This window comes from Cebus imitator, unplaced genomic scaffold, assembly GCF_001604975.1.
Source record: "Cebus imitator isolate Cc_AM_T3 unplaced genomic scaffold, Cebus_imitator-1.0 Scaffold21, whole genome shotgun sequence".
Classification (NCBI taxonomy): Eukaryota; Metazoa; Chordata; class Mammalia; order Primates; family Cebidae; genus Cebus; species Cebus imitator.
Window position 1 is genome coordinate 4,321,787 of NW_016107336.1, and position 27,933 is coordinate 4,349,719.

The 27,933-nt window shown below is 43.1% G+C and overlaps 2 protein-coding genes and 1 long non-coding RNA gene across 3 annotated transcripts in view; 2 read left to right on the forward strand and 1 right to left on the reverse strand.

Moving 5' to 3' along the window:
• Positions 1-66: 66 nt before the first annotated feature.
• Positions 67-27,753, reverse strand: LOC119470066. The gene is made up of 3 exons (XM_037736008.1): positions 27,398-27,753; positions 1,098-1,217; positions 67-296 (listed from the first exon to the last, which is right to left on the reverse strand). The coding sequence occupies exons 1-3, from the start codon at positions 27,751-27,753 to the stop codon at positions 71-73; spliced, it is 702 nt and encodes a 233-aa protein (XP_037591936.1). The 3' UTR covers positions 67-70.
• LOC108299374 lies at positions 4,756-8,870 on the forward strand. Its single transcript, XR_001822933.2, has 3 exons — positions 4,756-4,793; positions 6,458-6,514; positions 8,772-8,870. It is a non-coding gene; the product is annotated as an uncharacterized LOC108299374 (long non-coding RNA).
• CAP2 (cyclase associated actin cytoskeleton regulatory protein 2) overlaps positions 26,333-27,933 on the forward strand; it is a 142,150-nt gene continuing 140,549 nt past the window's right edge. Inside the window, exon 1 of the mRNA XM_017521626.2 lies at positions 26,333-26,858. The gene's annotated coding sequence lies outside the window, so the exon portion shown is untranslated. The remainder of the gene's footprint in view (positions 26,859-27,933) is intronic.

The following is a 27,933-nucleotide window of genomic DNA, read 5'->3' on the forward strand; positions in this document are numbered from 1 at the left end:
CTGATAGCCCTTGGCGTGAACTGTTTTAGAGACAGCAAAACAAATGCATTTGATATTTGTAATTTGCTACTTATAAGAGGAAAGAATTTAATGACTCTATACATAATATTCTCAAACATTTGTGGAAAACCAAGGAATATAATGATGTTTGTTGGTTGCTCCTGGTGTCGCTGGATAGAGTGATGAAGGAAATGGATGAGCTCCAGGTGGGATTTCCTGGTTCCCACTCCACATAAGCGACTTGGGAGTTTCTAGGTGTGTCCTCGGTCAGAATCATCTCTCCTGTAACTATAGGTCTGAAATTGCCAAAAATCAAACACAAACTGTCATCACACGACTGGCTGAATTGAAGGAAAGCTGAACTCTCAGCCTCACCGACTAGTATTAAAGTGGGGACATTGGTTAGGAAACAGCGGAATTCTGCAACTTGTGATGAAAACGTGTAGAAAGACCCTGATGAACTTGCTGAGTCTCACTGGCCAGAAGTGACCTCCCCATTTCCACTCCCATCCTCAGAGGCAGCGATGTCCCCACCCACAGTGGTATCAACCTTTCTGCTCTGTCGGAGGAGATTAACTGGAGACAGTAGTGCCTTCCCATGAGGCAGTAGCCATACAAGATAATCCCGATTCTCCTCAGGACCCAGCCCCACCACCCTTTTTTGCTTCTAGAACTATAACTAGACTCAAGTCCCATCAGGATCCTACAGGCAAGATACCAAGTGTGAGTCATGAGGAGGTATGCTATACCCTAAAAGAGCTACTTGAGTTTTCCAGTCTATAAAGCAGAAATATCTGGAACATGTGTGAGAATGGATATGAAGGGTGTGGGATAATGGTGAAGGGAACCCACAGTTGGATCAGGCTGAAACGTATTGATATGGGCAGAGATTCTGCATGTACTGTTGCAGCTCAGGGGTTAGAAAGGTGCTAACAGTTTGGCTGAAACATGGATCAAAAGATGTCCCATCAACAGCAAGTTAGAAGTGGCTGGTGTCCTGTGGCTTACCGTCGAGGAAGGGATTCAGGGCTTGAGAATGCTAGAGTGAATTTGCCACGTGAAACCTCACCCACACTAGGAGGGCCCAGAAGACATACCTTTCACCCATGCCTTGAGAAACAGATTTGTAAGGAGAGCCCCTGAATCCCTGAAGAGCTCTGTGGCTGCTCTTCTCTATTGGCCGTACTATACATACAGTGGGAACCACAGTCACTGAACTGAAAAACACAAAAGCAATGGTAGGCCCCACCTCCCAACACTACTGCATTGGAGATGAAGCTTCCAACACATGCTTTTAGGGGGACATTCAAACCTCAGCACAGGCTTAATGGAATTACTGCATATCTGCCATGGGCAGAGTAATTGAAGCTTGGAAAAACCCCCAAAAAACTACAATCCCTACTTAGTGTTGTGAAGCTCACAATCTTGTGAGAAAATGATGGCATCACAAAACGTGAGGGCTGGAAGAGATTTTTCAACTTTAATCCGGTCCATCGTTTCACAGAAGAGGAAATGGAGTAGATGGCACACCCTGAAGGCAAGTTGTAGTAGAACTGGACTAGAAGCTAAATTCCCTGGTAGGAACACTAGAACACGAACACACACACACACACACACACACACACACACACACACACACACACACACGTGTGCCTGCCACACAGAGGAAGTAAGAGAGTGCAGTAAGTGCATGCAACCTTACTGGTTAGCTGGTAAATGAAACCCCATTTAAAAACTGGGAAATACAGCTCAGTGCAGTGGTTCACGCCTGTAATCCCAGCACTTCAGGAGGCTGAGGCAGGTGGATCCCTTGAGGTCGGGAGTTCAAAACCAGCCTGGCCAACATAGTGAAACCCTGTCTCTACTAAAAATACAAAAATTAGCTGGGCATGGTGGTACACGCCTGTGGTCCTAGCTACTTGGGAGGCTGAGGCAGGAGAATTACTTGAACCCAAGAAGTGGAGGCTTCAGTGAGCTGAGATCACGCCACTGCACTCCAGCTGGGGCGACAGAGTAAGACTTAGTCTCAAAATAAATAGATAAATAAAATAATAAAAACTGGGAAATACTAGTGAAGTGATTGAGGTCCATGTGCAGTCTTGGACAAGTAACTTAAATTCTTTGTGCCTCTCTGTCCTCACTTATAAAATAGGGATGATAGTGGCTACCTTTCAGAGTGTTCTCGGAATGATCAATGATGTACGTAAAACACCCTATCAACTAGCAATGCTTTTGGCTGCAAGGAATACAAAATCCAACTGATAGCGTTCTAAACAAACAAGGGTTTATTTTTGTCCTATTAAGAACATGGAGGCAGGAGGCTGCTGGCATTTATTAGTGCAGTGGCATGGGTCTCTGAAAGTTTCTTGGCCTTTCCTTTATGTTTGCGGCTTCATGATGGCTAAATAATGTGAAAGTTCCAGATGTCATGTTTGCATTCAAAGTAGGAATAAGAGGAAATGAAGGAAGGCTCTTCTAGGCACATCTAACCCTGGCTCTGGGGACAGCAGGTTGACCTAGACATGCCCCAGCAGAATTCTGCTTTTATGTCATGGACTCAGTGCCATCATCGCATTTTCCCTAGCTAGATGAAAAGCTATATAAAGCTAAATGTTTGGCTATTAAGCCTCAAGAATGGGGGCAGCAAGGGAAAGGAGGCTGGGAATAGCTTTTTAGTAGCCAATGAACAGGACCTGCCATAAGAACCTATCATAGAAGAGGCCTATTAAAGGGTGGTTTTTGGAATTTTAAGTAAACCTTTGAGGCTTGCCGTGAATCTATCCAGGCATTTTGACCTTCAACAATGACCTTTCATTACAAAGAGTTAATAAGAAAGCATGAGCTGGTTTTGGTGTGTGGTTTGTAGCTCCGTCTCATCACTTACTTTTCACGTTTTATGGATTTCTTGAAATTGCCCTGGGATTATGGGAATTTGGTGACTCAGGTCATGAACTCCATTATTTTGGCTTTAGCCCTTAAGGTAAAGATCCGATATTAAGCTGCTGGTCTTTATACCTATTTTTAACATCTTGGATTTGGAGGTAAAAGATATTGGATGAAACCCCAAAACACATTCAAGGTTATGAAGTAATGAAAATGTAAGTGGAAGCATGAAGATTCAGTGTGTTCTTTATCATCCTTTGCAGCTTAAATAAAATGACTGACTATTCTCAGAGTCGAGAATAATTCAGGATTTAATTGGCAAAGGTATTTTAAGGTTCTGTCTTTTTCTATTTTTCTCCTGCCTTGGTAAAGCTATGAGTTATGTTGTAAGCACTGAGCATCTTGAAAGGGTAGTTACTAAGACAACATATTAAATTAAGAATTAATTGGATTTTTAAAAATTCTCCTGTGTGTACATACAAACATATCGTTATTATGGTTCTCATTTTACCTTGGCACAATATCCTCCTAAAGAGAAGCCTGTATATTCTTTGGATTCTGAAAATTAACATTTTCACACCTTCATAAGCAAACAGAATCTTTTTAACATATAAAGGATCTCCTTCCTAGGGAAAAGTTACTTATGATATACTTGTTAGTAGGTCTCCGGGCTGGCTTCCACCAAATTTTAATAAGTCATTGCATTTTCTATAAGCTAATTCCCCAGTTCCCATTGATTATTTGCCAATAAGGTCCAGGTGTATTTTCCATATGCGTTCCTTAATTCATTGTGAGCACGTGAGATTCCTCTAAAGTGGCTAATTATGCATCTCAAATCTAAGCTCTGTAAGCGCTGGCAAGTGCTGCTGATGATACAAATTAAGTAGTCCAGTAGATTGTTGAAGTTGTCTATGGAAACAACTGTAAGCTTTCCTGTCAGTGCAGAAGGTTAGGGTCAGCAGGCATCTTAAAGAACACACAACACATCCTATTTATGTTACAAAGAATCAAGGCACAGATTTTTGTGGGGTTTTTGTTTTGTTTTTTGTTTGTCTGGGGGGACAGGGTCTCGCTCTGTCACCCAGGTTGGAGTGTATGATCTCAGCTCATTGCAGCGTCTTCAGCCTCAACCTCCTGGGCTCAAGCAATCCTCCTATCTCAGCCTCCCGAGTAGCTGGGACTACAGGTGCGGGCCACCACAGCTGAGTAATTTCTGTACTTTTTGTAGACATGGAGTTTCATCATGTTGCCCAGGCTACTCTTGAATTCCTGAGCTCAAGCAATCTGCCCACCTTGGCCTCTTAAAGTGCTGGGATTACAGGCGTGAGCCACCGCACCCCCAGCCTGCATAGCTTTCAATAGAGATCATGTGGGAATGGGCTTCTCCCCATAAGCTTTATAAGCTTTTTTCCCTATCTCTGCTGGATGTGAGGCACTAGGTTAGATCTTAGGGATACAAAAGGGACTCAGATATGACCTTTCCCTAAAGAGCTCATGATCTTAGGAACCTGCAAGAGGAATGAGAAAGGTGAAGGGCCCTGATTTATGTAGATGTCATCTCTGCCTACCTGAGAGAGAGAAAGGCAGGGAGGGTGGTGATTTTAATTAAATGAAGCCTCTTCTCTTCTTCATTTTGTCTTCTCTAAACAATCTTCAGCAGAAGGTAAAGTGATAGCTTTATGTTCAGAAGACTGAGAAAACAAATTTTGACTCAGCTATTTACCCCTTTGCATCTCAATTTTTTCTCTCTTTTTTTTTTTTTTTTTTGACAGGATCTCACTCTGTCACCCAGACTGGAGTGCAGTGGCGCAATCTCAGCTCACCATACCTCCACCTCCCAGGCTCAAGTGATTCGCCAGCCTCAGCCTCCTCTACGATCTCTACTGAAAGACAGGCAGCTGGGATTACAGGTTCGAGCCACCACACCCAACTAATTTTTGTATTTTTAGTAGAGATGGAATTTCACCATGTTGGCCAGGCTGGTCTTGAACTCCTGACCTCAGATCCGCCCATCTTGGCCTCCCAAAGTGCTGGGATTATAGGTGTGAGCCACAGCACCCAGCCACTCAATTTCTTTATCTGTAAATAAAAATGATAGTAATACCCATCCCCTAGAATTATGACAATACATAGTAAAATAGAGTCCCCAGCATGTGCGTTTTGTTGGGAAGTGAATGTACTATTCTCCAGGTGGACTTCAGTGAATGTAATCTCCCTTATGTTTCTCCAGTCTCATTTTTCTCTCTCAAACGATTTGCCCTTCAAGACCGAGACAAAGCTTCCCTCAACACCCTTCCTCTTGTGCCTCTCAGATCTGGTGACTTCCAGGGCTGCTGGCAACACAAACCCCTTAGAAATCGTAAGAGTGAAATGTAGGTGGGGGTGTGGGATTGGGGTGGCTCAGTAGGGTGTGTGGAGCAGGGAGATGGGAGGAAAGTTGTAGCTGCAATCATTGGAGGCTCCTCAGCCTGCAATGACCGGGGTGTGATTGGGGTATGGCCGCCAGCTCTTACGTCTCTTCAGCCTCAGCATTCAGGGTTTCCACTCCATCCTCTGTCATCGTCCACCATCAGGGCACCAACAAGGGTTACTTTAGCATGGTTTAGGCAAGTGCCATGCCCTCCACTTAGAGTAATTGGGTACTCCATAATTCTTTCTTATTATTATAAATAATGATGATTTTCTTCATTATAAAAAAAATACATGTTATTTTTAATCAGAAAAAGAAAAATGTTGAAATACACTTTTTTATTATTTTGAAGCTTCACCATCTTTTAAATGCAAGTATGTTAGTGAATCGTTGAAAAAAGTTTTGAAAAAAAACTTTTTTTGAGGCGGAGTCTCGCTCTGTTGCCCAAGCTGGAGGGCAGTGGCATGATCTTGGCTCACTGCAACCTCCTCCTTCTGGATTCAAGCAATTCTCCCACCTCAGCCTCCTGCATAGCTAGGACTACAGGTGTGCACCACCACACCCAGCTAATTTTTGTATTTTTACTAGAGACAGGGTTTCACCATATTGGTCAGGCTGGTCTTGAACTCCTGACCTCATGATCCACCCGCCTTGGCCTTCCAAAGTGCTGGGATTACAGGCGTAAGCCTCTGCGCCTGGCCCTAATGTTATTTTTTAATCAGAAAAAGAAAAATATTGAAATACACTTTTTATTATTTTGAAGCTTCACCATCTTTTAAATGCAAGCATGTCAGTGAATTGTAGAAAAAAGTTTTTGTTGAATTTACTCCTAAGTGTTTGATTTTTGATGCTGTTTGAATTGAATTATTTTCTTAATTTTATTTCCAGATTTTCCATTGCTAGAAATAAAATAGAAATAAAATTTTTATATGTTAATACTGTATCCTTCAACCTTGCTAAAATGCATTAACTCTAATCATTTTTTCTGTATATTCCTAGGATTTTTTTAATGTATAACATCACGTCATCTGCAAATAGATACAGGTTTACTTCTTTTTTTATCTAGATGTCATTTTTTTCTTGCCTAATCATCCTAGTTATAATCTTCAATACATTGAACAGAAATAGTGGACACTGACATCTTTTTTTTTCTCCTGATCTTAGGGAGAAAGCTTTTAGTCTTTCACCATTACGTATGATGCCAGCTGTGATTCTTATAAGGTGAGGATGTTTCCTTCTATTTCTAGTTCTTAAACTGTTTTTCTAAAATCATTAAAGGCAGTTGGATTTATCAAATGCTTTTTCTGCGTCTATGGAGATGATCGTGTTCTTTTTGCCCTTTGTTCTGTTCATGTTGGTCTATTACATGATTTTTCTTATGTTTAACCAAGTTTAGATAACTGGGATAAATAACTCATGGTTATACACGTTGGTGGATTCCGTTTGCTCTTATTGGTTGGGTACGATGGTCTGTAGTTCTCTTTATTGTGGGTGATGTCTTCGTCTGCTTCTTTATTTAATTTATTTCTGCTCCACATTATTTTCTTCCTTCTCTTCCCTTCGCATAGAAGTCCTAGGAAGAACTTCTCCTTCCTAGGCCTCCCAAAGTGTTGGCTGACAGACGTGAGCCACTGCACCCAGCCACTGTTCAAGTCTTCTGTTCCCTTTCTGTTTCCTTGCAGTTGTTCTCTTCAAGATTGAAAGTGGAGTGTTGAATTCTCCAACCACTCTTTGTTGAATTATCTTTCTCCCTTTCATGCTGTAAGATTTTGCCTCATATACTTTGGGAGTCTGTTGCTAGGTGTAGTACGTTTATAACTGTTATATCTGCTCGATAACTGACACTTTCATCATTAGGAAGTACCGTCCTTTTTCTTTAGTAACCATTTTTACCTTAAATCTACTTTGTCTATTATTAGTTCAGTCATGACAGCTGCTATACTATTCACGCTATGTTATGCATAACATATTATGCTATGCTATACACAAATGTATACATATGTATATATATGCAGTACCTTATGCTATACATAACATGTGCATGTGCATGTACATATACATAAATATACACCTATATACATACATATATATTATGCTATGCTATAAACAGCTAGTTACTGTCTGCACAGTATTTCTTCTCCCTCCTTTTATTTTCAAACTATTTGTTTATTTAGATCCTGTTATAAAAGAAAGCATACAGTTGGATCATTTAAAAAAATCCATGTTGCCAGTATCTGCGTTTGATTGGAGTGTTTAATCCATATATGTTTAATGTAATTATTGATCCTATGGAATTTATGTCTGTTAATTTGTCTTTGTATCTACACATTTTATGTGCTTTTTTATTCCTCTATTCATCCATTACTGACTTCTTTTGCATTAAATAGATATTTTTGTCTTGCATTTTAATTCCCCTTCACTATATATTTTTTAGTTATTTTCTTAGTACTTACTCTAGGACTTACTATTAACCTCTCAATTTATCCAAATCTAGTTGGGTTTAATACCAACTTAGTTTCAATAGCCCACACAAGTTTTGCTCCTATATAGATCCATGCCTTCTTTGTGCTGTTTTACAACAGCCCATCTCTATATATTATAGATCCGTCAGCACACACAAATTTATCATTATTGCTTTACACAGTTGTATTTTAAATTTTTTTAAAAAAGAGTTTTTAAAAAAAAATTTTATCTTTTATATTTACCTGTGCAATTACCCTTCTTGGAGATCTTTATTTCTTCATGTGGATTTGAATCACTTACTGTGTGGTGTCCTTTCATATCAGACTGAAGGAATCCTTTTAGCACCTCTTGTGGGGCAGGTCTACCAGTGATGAACTCCCTTAGCTTTCATTTATCTGGGAATGTTCTATTTTTCTTTCATTTTTGAAAGACATGGAATTCTTGGTTGACTGTCTTTCTTTCACCACTTTCAATGTATCATCTCATTGCCTCCTGGCCTTCATGTTTTCTGATGAGAAATCAGCTGTTTTCTGATGTGAAATCTCGTTGAGGATCCCTTGTGTGGGATGAGTCATTCTCTCGTGCTGCTTCCAAAATTCTTTGTCTTTTGTTTTAGCTGGTTTAATTGTAATGTGTCTAGGTTTAGATCTCTTTGAGTCTATCTATGTGGAGCTTCGACCATGTGTAGTTGATGTTTTTCCTTAAATTTGGGAGGTTTTCACCCATTATTTCTTCAGATATTCTGTTTTCCTCTTTCTCCTTTCTTTCTGAACCTCATACTATATGTATGTCAGTTCACTTCAAGGTATCCCACAGGTCCCTGAGGATCTTTATTTTTATTCATTCTTATTCTTTTTCTTTCTCACTGTATAATCTCATTTGACCTACCTTCAAATTTGCTGCTTGCCCAAATCTGCTGTTGAGTTCCTTCAGTGAATTTTTTATTTAGCTAGTACAACTCTGAAATGCTATTTAGTTCTTTTTAACATTTCTTTTTTCTGATCCTCCCCAACAGCTGCATTACAGTGAGGTGGTTGTGGGGACTTTCAGGCTGGGGTGAGGTGGTGGGCACAGCAGGGGGTGGGAGCTGCATGGGGACCACTTTATGAGGAAAAGGCAGTTGAGCCTGTGTGACGTGGCAAAACTCTGTTTCTACAAAAACTTTAAAATTAGCTGGGTGTGGTGGCCCATGCCAGTAGTCCCAGTTACTCAGGAGGCTTGAGGTGGGGAGGCTGTGGTGACAAGATCGCTTAAGCCCATAGGTGGAGACTGCAATCCATCCTGAGTGACAGAGTGAAACCCCATCTAAAAATAAATAAAATTATAAGCTTTTTTCTATTAAAAATTTATTTTACAAACATTATGTATCAATAACAAATAAAATAATTTTTTTCTTTTACCTTTTTTTTTTTTTTGTAATGGAGTTTCGCTTTCGTTGCCCGAGCTGGAGCACAGTGGCGCAATCTTGGCTCACTGTGACCTCCGCCTCCCAGGTTCCAGCAATTCTCCTGTCTCAGCCTCCGAGTAGCTAGGGTAGCTGGAATTACAGGTGTGTACCACCACACCCAGCTAGTTTTTGTATTTTTAGTAGCGATGGGATTTCACCACGTTCACCAGGATGGTCTCCATCTCCTGACCTCAGGTGATCCACCCACCTCGGCTTCCCAAAGTGCTGGGATTACAGGCATGAGCCACCATGCCCAGCCATTTTCACTTTTTAAACTTTTTTTTTAGAAACGAAGATAGAAACACACACACATAAGGCTAGTCCTACCCAGGGTCAGGGTCAGCAGTATCACTGTCTTCCACGTTCGCTTGTCCGACTAGAAGGTCTTCAGGACAAAAACAAACAAACAAACAACAAACAAACGTGTGGAGCTGTCATCCCCTGTGAAAACAATGCCTTCTTCTGGAATCCCACTTGAAGGACCTGCCTGAAGCTTTTCTTGAGGACTAGGTTTGTTCATACCCGAATCATGCTGTTGTGCTAAATTACAGTTGCTACAAAGTTAATAGTAATTTTTCAGCTCCATTATAATCTCACGGACCATCATCATGTATGGGGTCTGTCTTTGACAGAAATGTTTTGCCAACCATGACTGTAGTTTATGTTCTCCAGAATGTCATAGAAATGGAGCACAGTAGACAGCCTTTTAAGTATGATTTTTTTTTTTTTTTTGAGACGGAGTCTTGCTCTGTCACCAGGCTGGAGTGCAGTGGCACAAGCTCAGCTCACTGCAACCTCCGCATCCTGGGTTTAAGCGATTCTTCCGCCTCAGCCTCCTGAGTAGCTAGGAGTACAGGTGCATGCCAAACGCCCGGCTTATTTTTGTATTTTTAGTAGAGACCAGATTTCACCATGTTGGCCAGGATGGTCTCGATCTCTTGACCTCGTGATCCACCTGCCTCAGCCTCCCAAAGTGCTGGAATTACAGGCACAAGCCACCATGCCCGACCAAGTCTGGCTTCTTCAAGTGGTCATATTTAGGCTAATCCTTCTCACTAGCTGTATTGGTAGTTTATTTTAATCACACTGTAGCATTTCATCTTATACCACAGTTTATTTATTCCTCAGTTGAGGGCAACTTGTGTGATTTTCAAATTACAGCCATTTTGGATAAAGTCACTGTAAACATTTGTATACAGGTTTCTGTGTAAACATCAGTTTTGTTCCACTTGGGTAAATACCGAGGGGCAGGATTAGCGGGTATGTTCAGTGTATGTTGAACCTTACAAGAAATTTTACAAACTTCTTCCTAAAGAGGCTGTATTAGTTCGCTTTCTCAACATCAGTGTTTGTAGGTTCTAGCTATTTCACATCTTCTCCAACGGTTACTATTTTCAGTTGTTTTTTTTTTTTTTTTTTTTAATTTCAGCCATTCTAAAGGGTGGCGTCTCACTGTGGCTTTAATTTACATTCCCCTAATGGCAGATGTGGTGCATCTTTACTTGAGCTTAATTTATGCATTGGCATCTTTAAGACACACACACACACACACACACACACACACACACACAGTCATGATTGTGTACAGTGTCACCATGAGAAGTATTTGCAGTAGCTGGGGATTGAAAACTCTTACATTTCATCTTCTATTCTTCTTTATGTGCTATCTAAATTTTGTCAAAAGCATGTTAATTTTGAATTTTTAAAACACAAGTTAATGTTTTAAAAAATTTCCTCCTGGCCAGGCGCAGCGGCTCATGCCTATAATCCCAGCATTTTGGGAGGCTGAAATGGGCGTATCACCTAGGTCAGGAGTTCAAGACCAGCCTGGCCAACATGGTGACACCTTGTCTCTACTAAAAATACAAATAATTAGCTGGGTGTGGTGGGGGGGTGCCTGTAATCCCAGCTACTCAGGAGGCTGAGGCAGGAGAATTACTTGAGCCCACGAGGTGGAGGTTGCAGTGAGCTGAGATTGCACCACTGCACTCCAGCCTGGGCAACAAGAGCAAAACTCTGTCTCAAAAAAAAAATTTCCTCCTATAGATAAAACCATCTCTGTGCTTTATGAATTCTCTAATAGGGCTTCATATACAAAATATAAAAAGAGTAGATTACTCAGATAACCACAGGGGAATCTAAGATTCAAAGGGCATTGTGTTCAGTTCTGTAAAGAGCTCCCTCTCATCCATCTCTTCTGATGTTCAGACCTCATCATAAGGTAAGACAATGTTATTTATTTCACCTATTTCAAAAATCCATAACCAATCACTTTGATCACTTTGGTAGGAAAAATGGGCATGGTGGTTTATGACTGTAATCCCAGAAGTTTGGGAGGCCAAGGTGGGCAGATTACCTGAGGTCAGGAGTTCGAGAACAGCCTAGCCAACATGGCAAAACCTCTTCTCTACTAAAGATACAAAAATTAGCCAGGTTTGGGGGCACGTGCATGTAGCTCCAGTCACTTGGGAGGCTGAGGCAGGAGAATTGCTTGAACCTGGGAGGTGGAGGTTACAGTGAGCCAGGATGGTGCCACTGGACTCCAGCCTGGGCAACAGTGCAAGACTCTGTCTCAAAAAAACAAAAAAAACAAAAAAAAAAGCTTAGAATGGGAGCAATATAAAATTTTAATTTCAAAATTGAACCCTAACCACAAAGAGATACCATAACACACCTATTAGGAATGTATGACATTGGAACACTTGAACATACCAAGCATGGGTGAGAATATAGAACAACTGCAACTCACGTACAAGGCTGGTGGGAATGCAAAATGGTACAACCAATTTGGAAAGCTTTTTGGCAGTTTCTTAAAAAGTTTCAGCCAGGTGCAGTGGCTCACACCTATAAAATCTCAGCTACTTGGGACGCTGGGGCAGGAGGATCGCTTGAACCCAGGAGGCAGAGGCTGCAATGAGCAGAGATCATGCCATTGCACTCCAGCCTGGACGACAGAGAGCAAGACTCTGTCTCGGAAAAAAAAAAAAAAAAGCAGTTACCATATGACCCAATTATTCCACTCCTTAGGTATTTACTTGAATGAAAGAAAAGCATACGTCCAAATACTTGTACGCAATGTTGATAGCAGCCTTATTCGTAGGGCTCCAGACCGGAACAAGGTGCCGTCCACATGTGGATGAATAAACAATGAGACAGCTGTAAAATGGAATACTACTCAGCAACTTAAAATAATGGATATGGATAAATCTCGAAATAACAATGTTGAGTGAAAGAAGTCAGCCAAAATATGAATACAAACAGTATGCTTCCCCTTATATAAAATCTGAGAATGTGAAAACAAATCTATAATGGCAGAAAGCGCATCAGTGGGTGCCTGGGGATGGGAGAGGGGCCACAAAGAGCATGGGAGCAGGATTGCAAGGATGCTCGACGTCACTTTTGGGGACGGTGGATGTATTCATTATCATGATGCTGGTGATGGTTTCCTAGGCATATACAGATGTCAACACTTAAATTATCTAATTTAAATATGTATAGTTTATTTTATGACAATTATGCTTTAATAAAGCCTGCTTTGAAATAACACTTTAAGAAAACCTGAACCTTAACGATAGTTGCAAAGTGTTTGGCTTCCTTATATAAAATTATTAATAAACAAGAAGCCATCCTGATGCCTTTAGACTAGAGGCTTGTGGGCCTTTTGTTGTTGTTTGAGACAGAATTTTGCCCTGTCACAGGGCAGTGGCATGAACATGGCTCACTGTAGCCTCGAGCTCCCAGACTCGAGGGCTTCTCCCACCTCAGCCTCCCAGGTAGCTGGGACTACAGCCCTGTGCCACCACTCCCAGCTAATTTTTTTTTTTTTTTTTGTAGAAAGAGGTTTCACCGTATTGCCCATACTAGTCTCGAATCCTAGGCTCAAGTGATCTGCCCTCTTTGGTTTCCCAAAGCGCTGGGATTACAGGCGTGAGCCACTGCACCCGGCCCAGGCCTGTTTTTTTTGTTTTGTTTTGTTTTTAATCTTTGAAGCATGAGATGATGGTGATGAGGAGGCTGAAGAAGTCTGGAAGATGGATTGAGTGGCAGAACCCTTTTCTCCTCTCAACTCCTTCTCCTACAACCTATTGATCAGCTCATTGCCGTGGTACCCAGAACAGAAGCCACTCGTCACATGTGTCCATTGAGCACTTGGAATGTGGCTAGTGAGGAGCTAAATAATTTATTTTATTGTACTCAATTCACTAGTTGAACTGATTTAAAATGTAATTAAAATAGCAACATGTCTGGTGGCTGCCATGTTGAACAGATCAACTGTAAAGCACTTGTTGCTAGAAATCTGTTTACTGCTGTTCTGTCCCTGTCCAATTGCTATTTTATTTTGCTTCATATTATTTATTTATTTATTGAGGCAGGGTCTGGCCCTGTCGCCAGGCTGGACTGGAGTGATGCAATCATAGCTTGCTGCAGCCTCAACCTCCCAGGCTCAAGCAATCCTCCTCTCTCAGCCTTCCAAGTAGCTGGGACTACAGGTGTGTGTCACCACACTCAGCTAATTTTTGTACTTTTTGTAGAGATGGGGTCTCACCATGTTTCACAGGTTGATCTCAAACTGCTAACATAAAGCCATCCACCCACCTCAGCCTCCCAGAGTGCTGGGATTACAGGCTTGAGCTACCGTGGATGGCCCTGCTATTTTAGTTTTTTGTGTCCTCACAAAGAAGTAGAGGAGGCTTCTTCTATGAGGGATAAAATGGGGGGACTGAGGGATAAAGTGGGGAGACAGAGGGAAAAGAAGACCTCTATCATCACAGAAAGTTCTTTTAGCCCTTGCTGCTCTCAGTTTGCTGACCATGTTTGAACACGATAGATGTGAACCAACGTGAGAAATAAAATTTGCTGTCTGCTTACTTCCAAAGCCAGGAACTGAAAAGTGATTGAACTGTACTGACTGCCTGTCTTAAAATACACAGAGCAAGTGCTACCATGAGTCAGCCAAGATCAAGCCCCATTCCAGAATGCAGGCTGTTCATCACTGCCCCAGAAACCAGGGAAAAGACCAGCTCTGGGACTTTAGGCAGTAGGGCTGGATCGTATGTGGAGAGTTGAAAAACTGTCTACAGAATGTACTCTTACATAATGGCTAAGGTTCCCCCATGATAAATGCCAATTTTCCAGTGGACCATGGAAAATTGTCTATTTTGGGCCACTGTGGGAGGCCATGGAGCTCTTACTCATGTTTTGAAGAATCCTGGAAAGTGCAAATCTATGGCAGCATTTGCTCCAATTTGCAACCAGTTCTCTGTTTTTGGAGGATGGGGTGGGGGTGGGGCAAAAATCTCTCAATGGATATTTGAAATCATATCACAATAAATAAAAGGTTTATGATGTTGCCATTCTTAGAAAGTTCTATTCAGGTTCTGGTTAGACGTAATCGCAGAAATGATACCTGGGATTACAGGCATATGCCACCAAGCCCAGCTAATTTTTCGATATATATTTTTAGTAGAGATGGGGTTTCACCATGTTGGCCAGGCTGGTTTCGAACTCTGGACCTCAAGTGATCTGCCCGCCTCCGCCTCCCACAGTGCTAGGATTACAGGCATGAGCCACTACGCCCAGCCTGCTTTGTTTATTTATTTATTGTTAAATAAAGAGTCTCTCTCTGCCACCCAGAATTGCAGTTAGGTGGCTATTGAAGTTTCAAAAATGCAGAATTTCACCCATTAATGGTTTTATTATTCTTAAAAGGTGAATTTAAAAAGGTAGCCTTGCTAGACTCTTTGAATTTCAATTCAAGATTGCTTTCAGTGAGACCCACCATGTGGTCATGGATGGTCGACTGGAAAGATTTTGTTCCAGCCAGACCCTGCTTCCCCGGGCCAGTGATGCCCACAGCCCGGCCAGCCATGCTCACTACCCCAGCACTGTGGGTGGCCCTGGTTCTGTCTGTCCTCACCGGCCACATAGGGCATCCTGCCTTTCCTGCTGCCCGCTCCTGGGCCTCCCAGCATGCATGTGGAGATTTACCGGGATCCTCACCTCTCTCATCTCTGTCGCCGTGCCTCCAGCTCTTACGGATCCCTGGAAAGTAGAAGGCTGGGGAAGGAGCCAACACCAAGGAGGGCCTCAGCTCCCTTCTTCACACCACCACTCCACTCACTATTCACAGATTTGACGGGGCCCATAGAACTTCTGAAATGGTATGAGTGAACATATGCTCCCTCTAAAGCATAGAAAACCCAGCTGCTTCTGGTCTAGTACCATACGACATCTTATTCAAAAGGACAGGAGTGGCTGGGCATGGTGGCTCATGCCTGTAATTCCAACACTTTGGGAGGCTGAAGCAGCCAGATCGCTGGAGGCCGGGAGTTTGAGACCAGTCTGAGCAACAGAGTGAGACCTCGTCACTATAAACATTAAAAATTTAAAAATTAGCATACTCATGCCAGTAGTCGTAGCTACTTGGGAGGCTGCAGTAAGAGGATCGCTTGAGCCCGGGAGTTTGAGACTGCTGTGAGCTATGATTCCACCACTGCACTGTGGCCAGGGCAAACAGCATGAGACCCCTTCTCAAAAAAAAGGAAGGAAGGGCAGAATGACAGGAGCTAATTAAGATATAGGTGACAAATAAATATTGTCTACAAAGGCTCCTTGATGTACAGTGGGGCTATGTCCCAATAAACCCATTGTAAAGTTGAAAATATTGTAAATGGAAAATGCATTTATTTATTTATTTATTATTTATTGAGACGGAGTCTTGCTGTGTAGCCCAGACTGGAGTACAGTGGCGCGATCTTGGCTCACTGCAACCTCTGCTTCCCGGGTCCCGGTTCAAGCCATTCTCCTGCCTCAGCCTCCCAAATATTTGAGATTACAGGCATGTGCCATTATGCCCAGCTAATTTTTGTATTTTTAGTAGAGATGGGGTTTCACCATGTTGGCCAGGCTGGTCTTGAACTCCTGACCTCATAATCCACCTGCCTTGGCCTCCCAAAGTGCTGGGATTACAGGCATAAGCCACCGTGCCTGTCCGGAAAATGCATTTAATACCCTAGATAATACCAGATAAACTCACGGTGAAGTCAAACCTCCTAAGTCAGGACTGTCTGTGTATTTACAAGGTGTACAATGCGATGTTTCTGTGTATGTATACATTGTGAAATGACGACATCAAGCTAGTGAACATACCCGTACCTCACATGCTTATGTTTTGTTGTGGGGACATTGAAGACCTACCCTCTTAGAAACTTGCAAGTATATAATAGTTTATTATTAACTGTGATCACCATGCTACACAGATCTCCAGAACTTGTTCCTCCTGTCTAACTGAAACTTTGTACCGTTCAACATCTCTCCATGCCCTACTCTAGGCCTGGCAGCCACCATTCTATTCTCGGCTTCCCAGTTCAACCTTTTGAGATTCCATAATTCAGACATTCTTCTGGGAGCCCTGATAGGATGCCTACCCCAAAGCCCACATGGTGTAATCAAAGTGTGCATGCTGACACATTTCCTTAATTCAGGAATTTCCCCCTGTGTGCTCGAGTTCTCATGTTGGCAGCTGAGAAAGCCACTGACAGCTGGGGAGTTATTTTCTCCTTTAGTCACAAGATGATAGAGATAATCTTGGATGGGAAGTGTGGGGGAGAGAAGGAGGAGAATGCTTGCTGCTCTGACCAGACTTGGTAAGGTGGCTCCTAGCGCTTCCTTTCCCGTAGATTCCGCATCTAAATTACTCATGATGTTATCCTGTACGTTCAATGAGAAACTGGATCGGATCAATGAAACATGTGAGGTATCAGAAAGAAGGATCAGGTTTTTAAAAAAATCAGCCTTATTGTTATTTTTAAGGATCACTGCAAAAATATTTAACCCAGATTGCATTGTTGCCAAAAAACAGAGGAACCCATAAAACTCAATAGAGTACTGTTTTCCAAGCATGAGGTCTGGCCAGGACAGTTATTCAAAGTTAATCCCTCTTGTTTTAGTCATCAACAAAACAATGACTATGGAGCTAAAACAGGCAGACACTTGGATCTCTAGAGTTGGTCTTTGTAAAACGTTTGTATGTATCTGACTAGGAATCTGCTTGACTGGAAGGGGAGTTACTGTTTTGGAATTTTCCACTTGCTGTCTTAGAGATTCCATGGAATTATAGGTTAATCCATTCTTTATTTTGTATGTATTAAACATTATAAATACTCTGTATTTAATGGTGCTAGGTATATAATATGCACAGTATATACAATATTAAATTCATAAGAGACCACTGACTTTCATTTATTGTTTAAAAGTGCTTTTGGACAATCAAAGTTTCTTCTAGGCAATGTATATTTTTCATATTTTTTCCTAAGTGTTGTGTCACAATATTCAGATCAAATGATATTTATTGAGAGCCTTCTATGTGCCAGGTGGGTGATATTTTGGCATTTGTTTCACTTCAAAGGTGGTTGTTAATTTCAGCTAAGTGCGGGGTAGACTTCTCCACACCTCTCAGCTTGCTTTCTTTGCCCTTGCCAGATGCCCCATTTCTAGCAATAGTGTAAACACTTACTTCAGCCATGATTAAATGAGAGCGGCAGGATTCCACTCAATGCTCATAATTTCACCTTTAGAACTAAAATCTAATGCTTTTTGGTTTTTTTAGACAGGGTCTCACTCTGTCACCCAGAGCAGAATGCAATGTCATGATCTCGGCTCACTGCAGCCTCCGCCTCCTGGGTTCACGGAATTCTCCTGCCTCAGCCTCCCAAGTAGCTAGGATTACAGGCACCCGCCACCACGTCTGGCTGATTTTTGTATTTTTAGTAGAGACAGGGTTTCGCCATGTCCGGCAGGCTGGTCTCCAACTCCTCGCCTCAGGTGATCCGCCCGCCTCAGCTTCCCAAAGTGCTGGGATTACAGGCATGAGCCACCTGAAATCCAGACTGAAATCTAATTCTTGATTCCAACTATAGATTATGGCTTCTCTTTTAACTTAAAACTACAAAATATGTCACATGGAAGAGATATGAAGAGAAATGAAAGAATACACAAATACATGCTGTTAGGATGATGTGCTATTTTTATCTGTTTTATACTTTCATTACTTTTAAGATGCTATATTAAAATGGAAAATAAATAAACTTGCTTTCTTACTAATAAACCCTAACCATTGGCCTCAGGCAATTTCACCCCCTGAAGCCTTCTTTACGCTCAGAGTACAAGTGTTAAATATCATATTGGTAGCTTTTTCTAGATTCAAATTGGCCTACAGGTCTCTTACATATTCTCGAATAATTTCTCTTCCTTATACTGTCTCTCAGCTTTGAAGACTGGCTTTTCTTTAATTAATTCTACTTTCAAAACCATAACCGTATTTCTTCTCAATAATTGGAATTTTAATAAAAATGTGTTAAATGCTTTTGGTAACCGTTTTATTTTCTACATTGTTTAAGATAAACTTGTTGGTTTTTCTAAGTCCTGACTTTAAACCTGGATTTGTTTCATTAAGCAAAAACCAAGAAATCTGTATACTGACCATTGATTGCATATCATGAACTGCCCTTGTTCAGGAATACTGTGTATAGCTGTGTGGGTGGTGTGCGGGTGGCTTAGGGAAGAATGGAGGATATTTGCTAACATGTGACAAGAGGAAAAGCCACCACATGGGCTGTTAGCAGCCCTTCCTTAGGATTGAGTACGGACGTAAAAGATATTCGAAGTGGGCCGGGCGCGGTGGCTCAAGCCTGTAATCCCAGCACTTTGGGAGGCCGAGGCGGGTGGATCACGAGGTCAAGAGATCGAGACCATCCTGGTCAACATGGTGAAACCCCNCCAGGCTGGAGTGCAATGGCATGATCTCTGCTCATTGCAGCCTCTGCCTCCTGGGTTCAAGCGATCCTCCTGCCCCAGCGTCCCAAGTAGCTGAGATTTTATAGGTGTGAGCCACTGCACCTGGCTGAAACTTTTTAAGAAACTGCCAAAAAGCTTTCCAAATTGGTTGTACCATTTTGCATTCCCACCAGCCTTGTACGTGAGTTGCAGTTGTTCTATATTCTCACCCATGCTTGGTATGTTCAAGTGTTCCAATGTCATACATTCCTAATAGGTGTGTTATGGTATCTCTTTGTGGTTAGGGTTCAATTTTGAAATTAAAATTTTATATTGCTCCCATTCTAAGCTTTTTTTTTTGTTTTTTTTGTTTTTTTGAGACAGAGTCTTGCACTGTTGCCCAGGCTGGAGTCCAGTGGCACCATCCTGGCTCACTGTAACCTCCACCTCCCAGGTTCAAGCAATTCTCCTGCCTCAGCCTCCCAAGTGACTGGAGCTACATGCACGTGCCCCCAAACCTGGCTAATTTTTGTATCTTTAGTAGAGAAGAGGTTTTGCCATGTTGGCTAGGCTGTTCTCGAACTCCTGACCTCAGGTAATCTGCCCACCTTGGCCTCCCAAACTTCTGGGATTACAGTCATAAACCACCATGCCCATTTTTCCTACCAAAGTGATCAAAGTGATTGGTTATGGATTTTTGAAATAGGTGAAATAAATAACATTGTCTTACCTTATGATGAGGTCTGAACATCAGAAGAGATGGATGAGAGGGAGCTCTTTACAGAACTGAACACAATGCCCTTTGAATCTTAGATTCCCCTGTGGTTATCTGAGTAATCTACTCTTTTTATATTTTGTATATGAAGCCCTATTAGAGAATTCATAAAGCACAGAGATGGTTTTATCTATAGGAGGAAATTTTTTTTTTGAGACAGAGTTTTGCTCTTGTTGCCCAGGCTGGAGTGCAGTGGTGCAATCTCAGCTCACTGCAACCTCCACCTCGTGGGCTCAAGTAATTCTCCTGCCTCAGCCTCCTGAGTAGCTGGGATTACAGGCACCCCCCCACCACACCCAGCTAATTATTTGTATTTTTAGTAGAGACAAGGTGTCACCATGTTGGCCAGGCTGGTCTTGAACTCCTGACCTAGGTGATACGCCCATTTCAGCCTCCCAAAATGCTGGGATTATAGGCATGAGCCGCTGCGCCTGGCCAGGAGGAAATTTTTTAAAACATTAACTTGTGTTTTAAAAATTCAAAATTAACATGCTTTTGACAAAATTTAGATAGCACATAAAGAAGAATAGAAGATGAAATGTAAGAGTTTTCAATCCCCAGCTACTGCAAATACTTCTCATGGTGACACTGTACACAATCATGACTGTGTGTGTGTGTGTGTGTGTGTGTGTGTGTGTGTGTCTTAAAGATGCCAATGCATAAATTAAGCTCAAGTAAAGATGCACCACATCTGCCATTAGGGGAATGTAAATTAAAGCCACAGTGAGACGCCACCCTTTAGAATGGCTGAAATTAAAAAAAAAAAAAAAAAAAACAACTGAAAATAGTAACCGTTGGAGAAGATGTGAAATAGCTAGAACCTACAAACACTGATGTTGAGAAAGCGAACTAATACAGCCTCTTTAGGAAGAAGTTTGTAAAATTTCTTGTAAGGTTCAACATACACTGAACATACCCGCTAATCCTGCCCCTCGGTATTTACCCAAGTGGAACAAAACTGATGTTTACACAGAAACCTGTATACAAATGTTTACAGTGACTTTATCCAAAATGGCTGTAATTTGAAAATCACACAAGTTGCCCTCAACTGAGGAATAAATAAACTGTGGTATAAGATGAAATGCTACAGTGTGATTAAAATAAACTACCAATACAGCTAGTGAGAAGGATTAGCCTAAATATGACCACTTGAAGAAGCCAGACTTGGTCGGGCATGGTGGCTTGTGCCTGTAATTCCAGCACTTTGGGAGGCTGAGGCAGGTGGATCACGAGGTCAAGAGATCGAGACCATCCTGGCCAACATGGTGAAATCTGGTCTCTACTAAAAATACAAAAATAAGCCGGGCGTTTGGCATGCACCTGTACTCCTAGCTACTCAGGAGGCTGAGGCGGAAGAATCGCTTAAACCCAGGATGCGGAGGTTGCAGTGAGCTGAGCTTGTGCCACTGCACTCCAGCCTGGTGACAGAGCAAGACTCCGTCTCAAAAAAAAAAAAAAAAAAAGATATTCGAAGTATCAGTGGCCTTGCTTTCAAGCACTTACACGTTGACAGGGGACACTTAAAAAACAGCAAACAGAAGAAATTCAAGATAGTAATTTATTTCCAGTTTAAAAAATAAATTTCAAAGGTATTTAAAGAAGGAAGAGATGAAAGTAGACTGAAGCATTCAGGTACAGTTCCAAAAGTCAGTGGCATTTTTAAAAGATGATTACATTTATTAAGACCAGTGGTTTATCTATTTTTAGTTACACACAATTTTTATGTGGGCACAATCTTATCCACAAGGTAGATCATTAGAGACACACAGCGGTTTGAGCGGTGTCAGCACCTCCTTCCTGTTCTCAGATACCTTCTATCGCACCCCGACTTCAAGGCCTGGAAGTTGAGTTAAGGTATGGCCATAGTAAGATGATCTTTTAAAAAAGATATTCCCCAAAAGGCTAAACATACCAAACACAATCTACCCAGATGATTCTGATGAACGAGGCTGTTCGTGCCTTGGCTCAAACCGATGAAGACAGGCCCTCAGGAGAAGATTCGAAGAAGAGACCACAGAAGCTCCATTCTGAGAAGGGTGATGAAATCTCAAGCCATCTGGGCGGATCATCTGGGGTTGGGAGTTCGAGACCAACCTGAACACATGGAGAAACGCCGTCTCTACTAAAAATACAAAATTAGCTGGGCGTGGTGGTGGGTGCCTGTAATCCCGGCTGCTCAGGAGGCTGAGGCGTGAGAATCGCTTGAGCTTGGGAGGCGGAGGTTGCAGTGAGCTGAGGTTGCACCATTGCACTCCAGCCTGGGCAACAAGAGTGAATCTCCATCTCAAAAAAAAGAAATCTCAAGCCATCCTGTTCCATCTTGTCCATCTGTGAACCATCCCTTTGCCCAGTAGATTTACACTGTATAGCAAGCTTGTCCAGCCTGGGGCCTGTAAGCCACATGTGGCCTAGAATGCCTTTGAATGTGGCCCAACACAAATCTGTAACCTTTCTTAAAATATATGAGTTTTTTTTGGAATTTTTTTTAAGCTCATCATCTATCGTTAGTGTATTTTATGTGTGGCCAAGACAATTCTTCTTCTTCCACTGTAGCCCAGAGAAGCCAAAAGATTGGACACCCCTGATCTCCAGGCTATCTGCCTGTTGACACCATCAGCTCCTGCATCCAACCATGGCCATGGTAAGGACTCCATGATCCAGTGTCACTGATATGGTTTGCATCTGTGTCCCCACTCAAATCTCATGTTGAACTGTAATCCCCAATGCTGGAGGTGGGGTTTGGTGGGAGGTGATTGGAGCATGAGGGCAGTTTCACATGGTTTGGCACCATCCCTCCTTGGTGCTGTCATCACAATAGTGAGTTCTCGTGATATGTGGTTGTTTAAAAGTGTGTGGCACCTCCCCCCTTTCCCAAAGGCACTCTCTCTTTGCCTCCCGCCATGATTCAAAGCTCCCTGAGGCCTTCCCAGAAGCAGAAGCCGCTCTGCTTCCTGTACACCCTGCAGAACCGTGAGACAATTAAACCTCATTTCTTTCTTTCTTTCTTTTTTTTCTTTTTGAGACTGAATTTCACTCTTGTTGCCCAGGCTGGAATGCAGTGGTGCAATCTTGGCTCACTGCAACCTCTGCCTCCTGGGTTCAAGCAATTACCCTGCCTCAGCCTCTGAAGCAGCTGGGGACTACAGGCGCGCCACCATGCCCAGCTAGTGTTTTGCATTTTAGTGGAGACGGGGTTTCACCATGTTGACTAGGATGGTCTCGAACTCCTGACCTCATGATCCACCCGCCTCAGCCTCCCAAAGTGCTGGGATTACAGGCATGAGCCACCGCAACCAGCCTAAGCCTCATTTCTTTATAAATTACCCAGTGTTGAGTATTTATAACAACACAAGAACAAACTAATAAAATCACTCAAAGCAGATGAGTCGCCTTCTGACATAATCATCAGAAGATGAATAGTAGTATAACGCTCCATCATCACAATGCCTACGTCATTCACCTCAGTTCATTAAATCCCATAGGCCTTTTGTCATCTCTTACCACCACAAGAAGAAGGGTGAGTATAGTATAGTACAAGGAGATATTTTGAGAGAGGAAGAAGGACTACATTCACATAACTTTTATGACAGTATATTGTTATAATTGTTTTTTTTTTAGATTCAGTCTCTTGCTCTTGCCGGCCAGGCTGAAGTGTAATTGCACGACCTTGGCTCACTGTAACATCCGCCCCCCAGGTTCAAGTGATTCAGCCTCCTGAGTAGCTAGGATTACAGGCACCTGCCACCACGCCAGGCTAATTTTTGTATTGTTAGTAGAGACGGGCTTTCACCATGTTGGCCAGGCTGGTGTCGGACTCCTGACCTCAGGTGATCTGCCCACCTTGGCCTCCCAAAGTGCTGGGATTATAGGTGTGAGCCACCGCGCCCAGCCAATTATTCTATTTTATTATGAATTGTTATCGTTGATCTCTTACTGTGCCTAATTTATAAATTAAACTTATCGTAAGTACATATGTGTAGGAAAAAAACCCCACAGTACAGAGGGTTCAATATGAATCTGTGGTTTGAGGAATCCACTGGGGGGTCTTTGAACATATCCTTCGTGGATAAGGGGCACTACTGTACTATATAAACTTTATAGACTGAATTTTGAGTCTCTGGGTCACCTCCTCTGTTGAGATTCTAGTAAAGCCCCGATATAAAAGAGTTCATTAAAAAGTTATATTCTATATAAGCAAAGGTAATCAACTCAAAAGAAATATACAGGGCAGGCCGGGTGTGGTGGCTCACGCCTGTAATCCCAGCACTTTGGGAGGCCAAGGCAGGCAGATCATGAGGTCAGGAGATCAAGATCATCTCATCCAACATGGCGAAACCCCGTCTCCACTAAAATACAAAAAAATTTAGCTCGGTGTGGTGGCATGCACCTGTAGTCCTACCTACTCAGGAGGCTGAGGTAGGGGAATCGCTTGAACCTGGGAGGTGGAGGTTGCAGTGAGCTGAGATCACGCCACTGCACTTCAGCCTGGTGACAGAGCAAGACTCCATTCAGAAAAAAGAAAGAAAAGAAAGGAAGGAAGAAAGTGGGCAAAGGAGACAACGGGAGAAATTTTGAGGTAGAAGGGAGGAAAGTTGAAGGAGTAGAAGTTAACACAGTTATCAGTCTCCTTGTCTAGCACATCATGAGATCGTCAGCCAAGGAAAAAGGCATGTTTGGGCTGGAATCTCAAGGGGAACCGAAAAGATTTAGAAAAGCCCAGCTACTGTCCTCTTCCTTCCTATTCCACTATCTTCTGACCTAATCCTGTAAAAGAAAATGTTGTCAACCCACGTGTAGTCAATGATCTTCAAGTGTCTGGCCTGAGAAAATAGCCATTAACCAAACAAACATAATCCCCACTTTCTTGGAATGTATAGGTCTAGTTAGAAAATATGGACAATAAGTATCAAAGCATTGTGAGGAAGAAGCGTTCACAGGGGTGTTCTCAGGGGTTAGCCGTTCTGGGGGAGACATCGTATAGCAGACAGATGCTATGACAGACAGGGCTAGTTAAGGGAAGAGAGCAGTCTTCAAGCTGAGGCTCGTTACTTCCCTCTAGACTAGGTAATTGTTTCTTAGTGGATTTCCCTGCCTCCTACCTCTTTCCAGTCCTATATGCCCGCACCAAAGTAACCATTGTTATCATGGTTATGCTTGACAATCAAGTCAATATTCCCCCAGTGCCTACCACTTAGGCTGCATTTTAGGTTAAGATCAAAGGCCTCTACCAGCCAGGGCCTAACCTCCATTCCAGCCAAACTCACTGAGTCCTTCATACATACCATTCTGTATTACCTCTCCACTTCCATCTTTGCCCATCATCTTGAGTGTTTTTCCTCCACTATCCACTCTTAATTAAGTCTCATTTCTGCATGAAGACTCAACACATGTCCATCAGAAAGCGTTCTCTGATCCCCAGCACTAGAGGCAAGCTCCCCCTCCATGGAAATTTGTTCATACTTCTCCTAGAATATATTTTTTTACAACATTCCTTGAACCGTGATTATTTTTATACTCTTCACATCTTCCTACCATATTATCAACCTAAAGACAGGATTTGTGTCTCATCCACTCTTCGACTCCATAATACTTTATACTCCAATAAAAAATAGATATAGCTAAGGAAATGCTCTGCTAATGTTTGCTGAAGTTAGTGCTAAAAATATGTCATATTGAATGGATGCTTGGAACTTTCCTGTAATCCTGCACACATTGATTCCTATGGATATTTCTGGAAGATAAATATTTAAATATTATTTAAATAATAAATATTTAAATAATATTTCTGCATTTCTGGAAGATAAATGTTTTAAATACATACACGTTTCATCCATCCATTCATTATTTAATATAAACATATTGAATGCCTACCATATGCAAGGTATGCACAGGATAAGGATGGTGCTGGCTCTGGCTGTATGCAGTGTACACATTCATTGATCAATGTTTATGTCATTTTGTTTCCCTTCTTTCCAGACAAAGGGAAGCAAAGACTCACTGTACCTCATTACTGTCAGCAGAGAGCAATGCGCAATTGGAATGATCTTTGTTTAAGTTGTGACCTATGGGGTCAGAATAAACCTTGTAATGTACAGAACCAAATTATGTGCATCGACAGAGAATATTGGTCTTTTAGAAACTCATCTCATATTTATTGTTTGGAGATTTTACTTTTGTAAGACATCAATTACATTTCCCCACTTTTTCTCTCTTGTCTGCAATTATTTTCCTGGCATTAATTCAATAAAGAGCTTCAAGTCACTTTTTTTAGACTGAAATAAACTTTGATGAAAATTGAAAATCAGTGCTTTCTTCCTAATGACATTAATAGAGAAAAGCCTCCAATTTTGTAATTATGATCAATACATCAAGGGGAAGTGGCCGCAAATATACTGCACATCTTAAGCCGGCTGGGTTTGGTTACTTTAATTTTTAAACAATCAGGACATTTTAAAAGTTGCTGTTTATACAATACTTTTTAAAAATGTCACACGCTATGAGTGCACCCAGTCTTGATGCCTCGCTAAAGCGTTAGCTGTCTACTAGCTCCTTCTCCTGCCAGAGCCTTTATCCTCATTTTGGGTCTGGGGGTACACAAGCCGGTCTCTTGCTTCCTAAGGACCCCATTACCCATTTCTCTGCACCAGTGTTTGGAGATTTAACCTATCTGTGCCTCCGTTAGCCAGGAGCCTCCGGATCTTTCCAGATTTCTTTGCAATACTGCCTGATGCACTGAATCCATTTCTCTCCTAGCCTGGCGCTTGGCAGGCAGGCTGGCTCTCCCCGGCTCTGCCTTCCCCATCTCCCTGTCTTTTCTCCCACGGCCCATCTGCCCCTCCTTTCCTCCACCCCCTTCTCCTCTCTGCTCCCCTTTATTTCCACTCCCCACCCGCGTGGCTTTGCTCTCCCTCTCCCCGCTCAGCTCGTCTGTATTTGGAGCTCCGGAAGCTGGCGGCGACTCTCCCCGGGAGCAGCGTGACTGACACCGGCTCCGATTCAGGGGGGAGGAGGGAGAGGGAGGAGAAGAGGAGGGCCGCGGGAGGAGGGCGCAGTGGCCGACCACGGATTTGCGTTGCCGAGGACGGGACCCCGGGGCGGCGAAGCAGGTAATCCTGCAGCGGTCGCGGCGGGGCCGGGCGGGGGCTGGGGGGTCAGGGTGCAGGTGCGGGGGGCGCCCGGCGGCCGGCGCTGGCAAGTTGCGTGCGATGGGTGGGGTGGGAAAGCGGCCGGACGCGGCGGCGTTGGCGGCGGCGCGCGGGGAATAAAGGCGGCGCGGGCGCGGGGTCCGGGGCGCGGGGACCTGGGCGCGGGGCGCGGGGTGCGGGGTGCGGGCGCTGGCGGACTCCCATCTGGGTCAGCGGAGCGGCGCGCCCTGCCCCCGCCTCCCCAGCCCCGGAGTCCCGGCCGCTCGGAAGGCGGGGTGCTGGCGGGAGCGGCCCGGGGCTGGCGGGCGGCCGCGGCCTCCCAACCCCAGCGCCGCCACCCGCCCGGCGGGTCTAACTTCGGGGGTCTCGCCCTCGCTCGCCCCCGGCTGTGAGTCTTCCAGGGGCGTGGGGTAGGGGTAGGGGTGGGGGTGGGGGTGGGAGTCATTGCGCCGGGTCTGACCTGAGCCACCTCGATCAGAAAGTGCTGGAAAGAAACAGACCTGGCTTCCCCGCTGCAGAACCTGACTTGAGGCGATGAGTCACTTCTGAAAAATGCAGAGGCAACTGAGGCTTGGGGGAACGGCTCGGAAAAACGGCACAGCCGCGGGCTCTCCGACTGCTTTGGGTAGAGGGGTGTTCGTGGAAGTGGCCGCCCTAGCACCACTTTTAGGGCCGAAAATCCACCTGCAGACGGCCTTTTCTTTATTCTCGTCAGAGTGGTGGTCACTCCAAGTTGTGGCGTTATTTGAATGCATGCATTCTTAAGAATGAGTATGTATGGGTGACTGCATTTAGGAAATTGGACTAGGACTAGCTCCAAACAGCCAGAGTGGAGATGAACACTTGGTAAAAACATCTAGGACCTCTGGTTTTATAGTCATGGGCATGCAGAAGCGTCTGGGACTTACCGAGTACTCCTATTTCTTTACTGCTTCTGTAGATTTCATTTAAGGAATGTTCCTTAGAATTCTTGGTAAACTGTCTAAGCCCACTTGGTGTAAAATTACAACGGTAGAGTGAACTTTAGAGAAATGGA

Excerpts from the sequence above, each read along its gene's own strand:
- LOC119470066 (XM_037736008.1), bottom strand. The coding sequence starts at position 27,753 with ATGTTTTTACCAAGTGTTCATCTCCACTCTGGCTGTTTGGAGCTAGTC. Across the intron at positions 1,218-27,397 it reads TTCTGCAGCGGGGAAGCCAG|TTCAGTGACTGTGGTTCCCA; the intron begins GTCTGTTTCTTT and ends TGTGTTTTTCAG. Across the intron at positions 297-1,097 it reads TCTCAAGGCATGGGTGAAAG|ACCTATAGTTACAGGAGAGA; the intron begins GTATGTCTTCTG and ends TGGCAATTTCAG.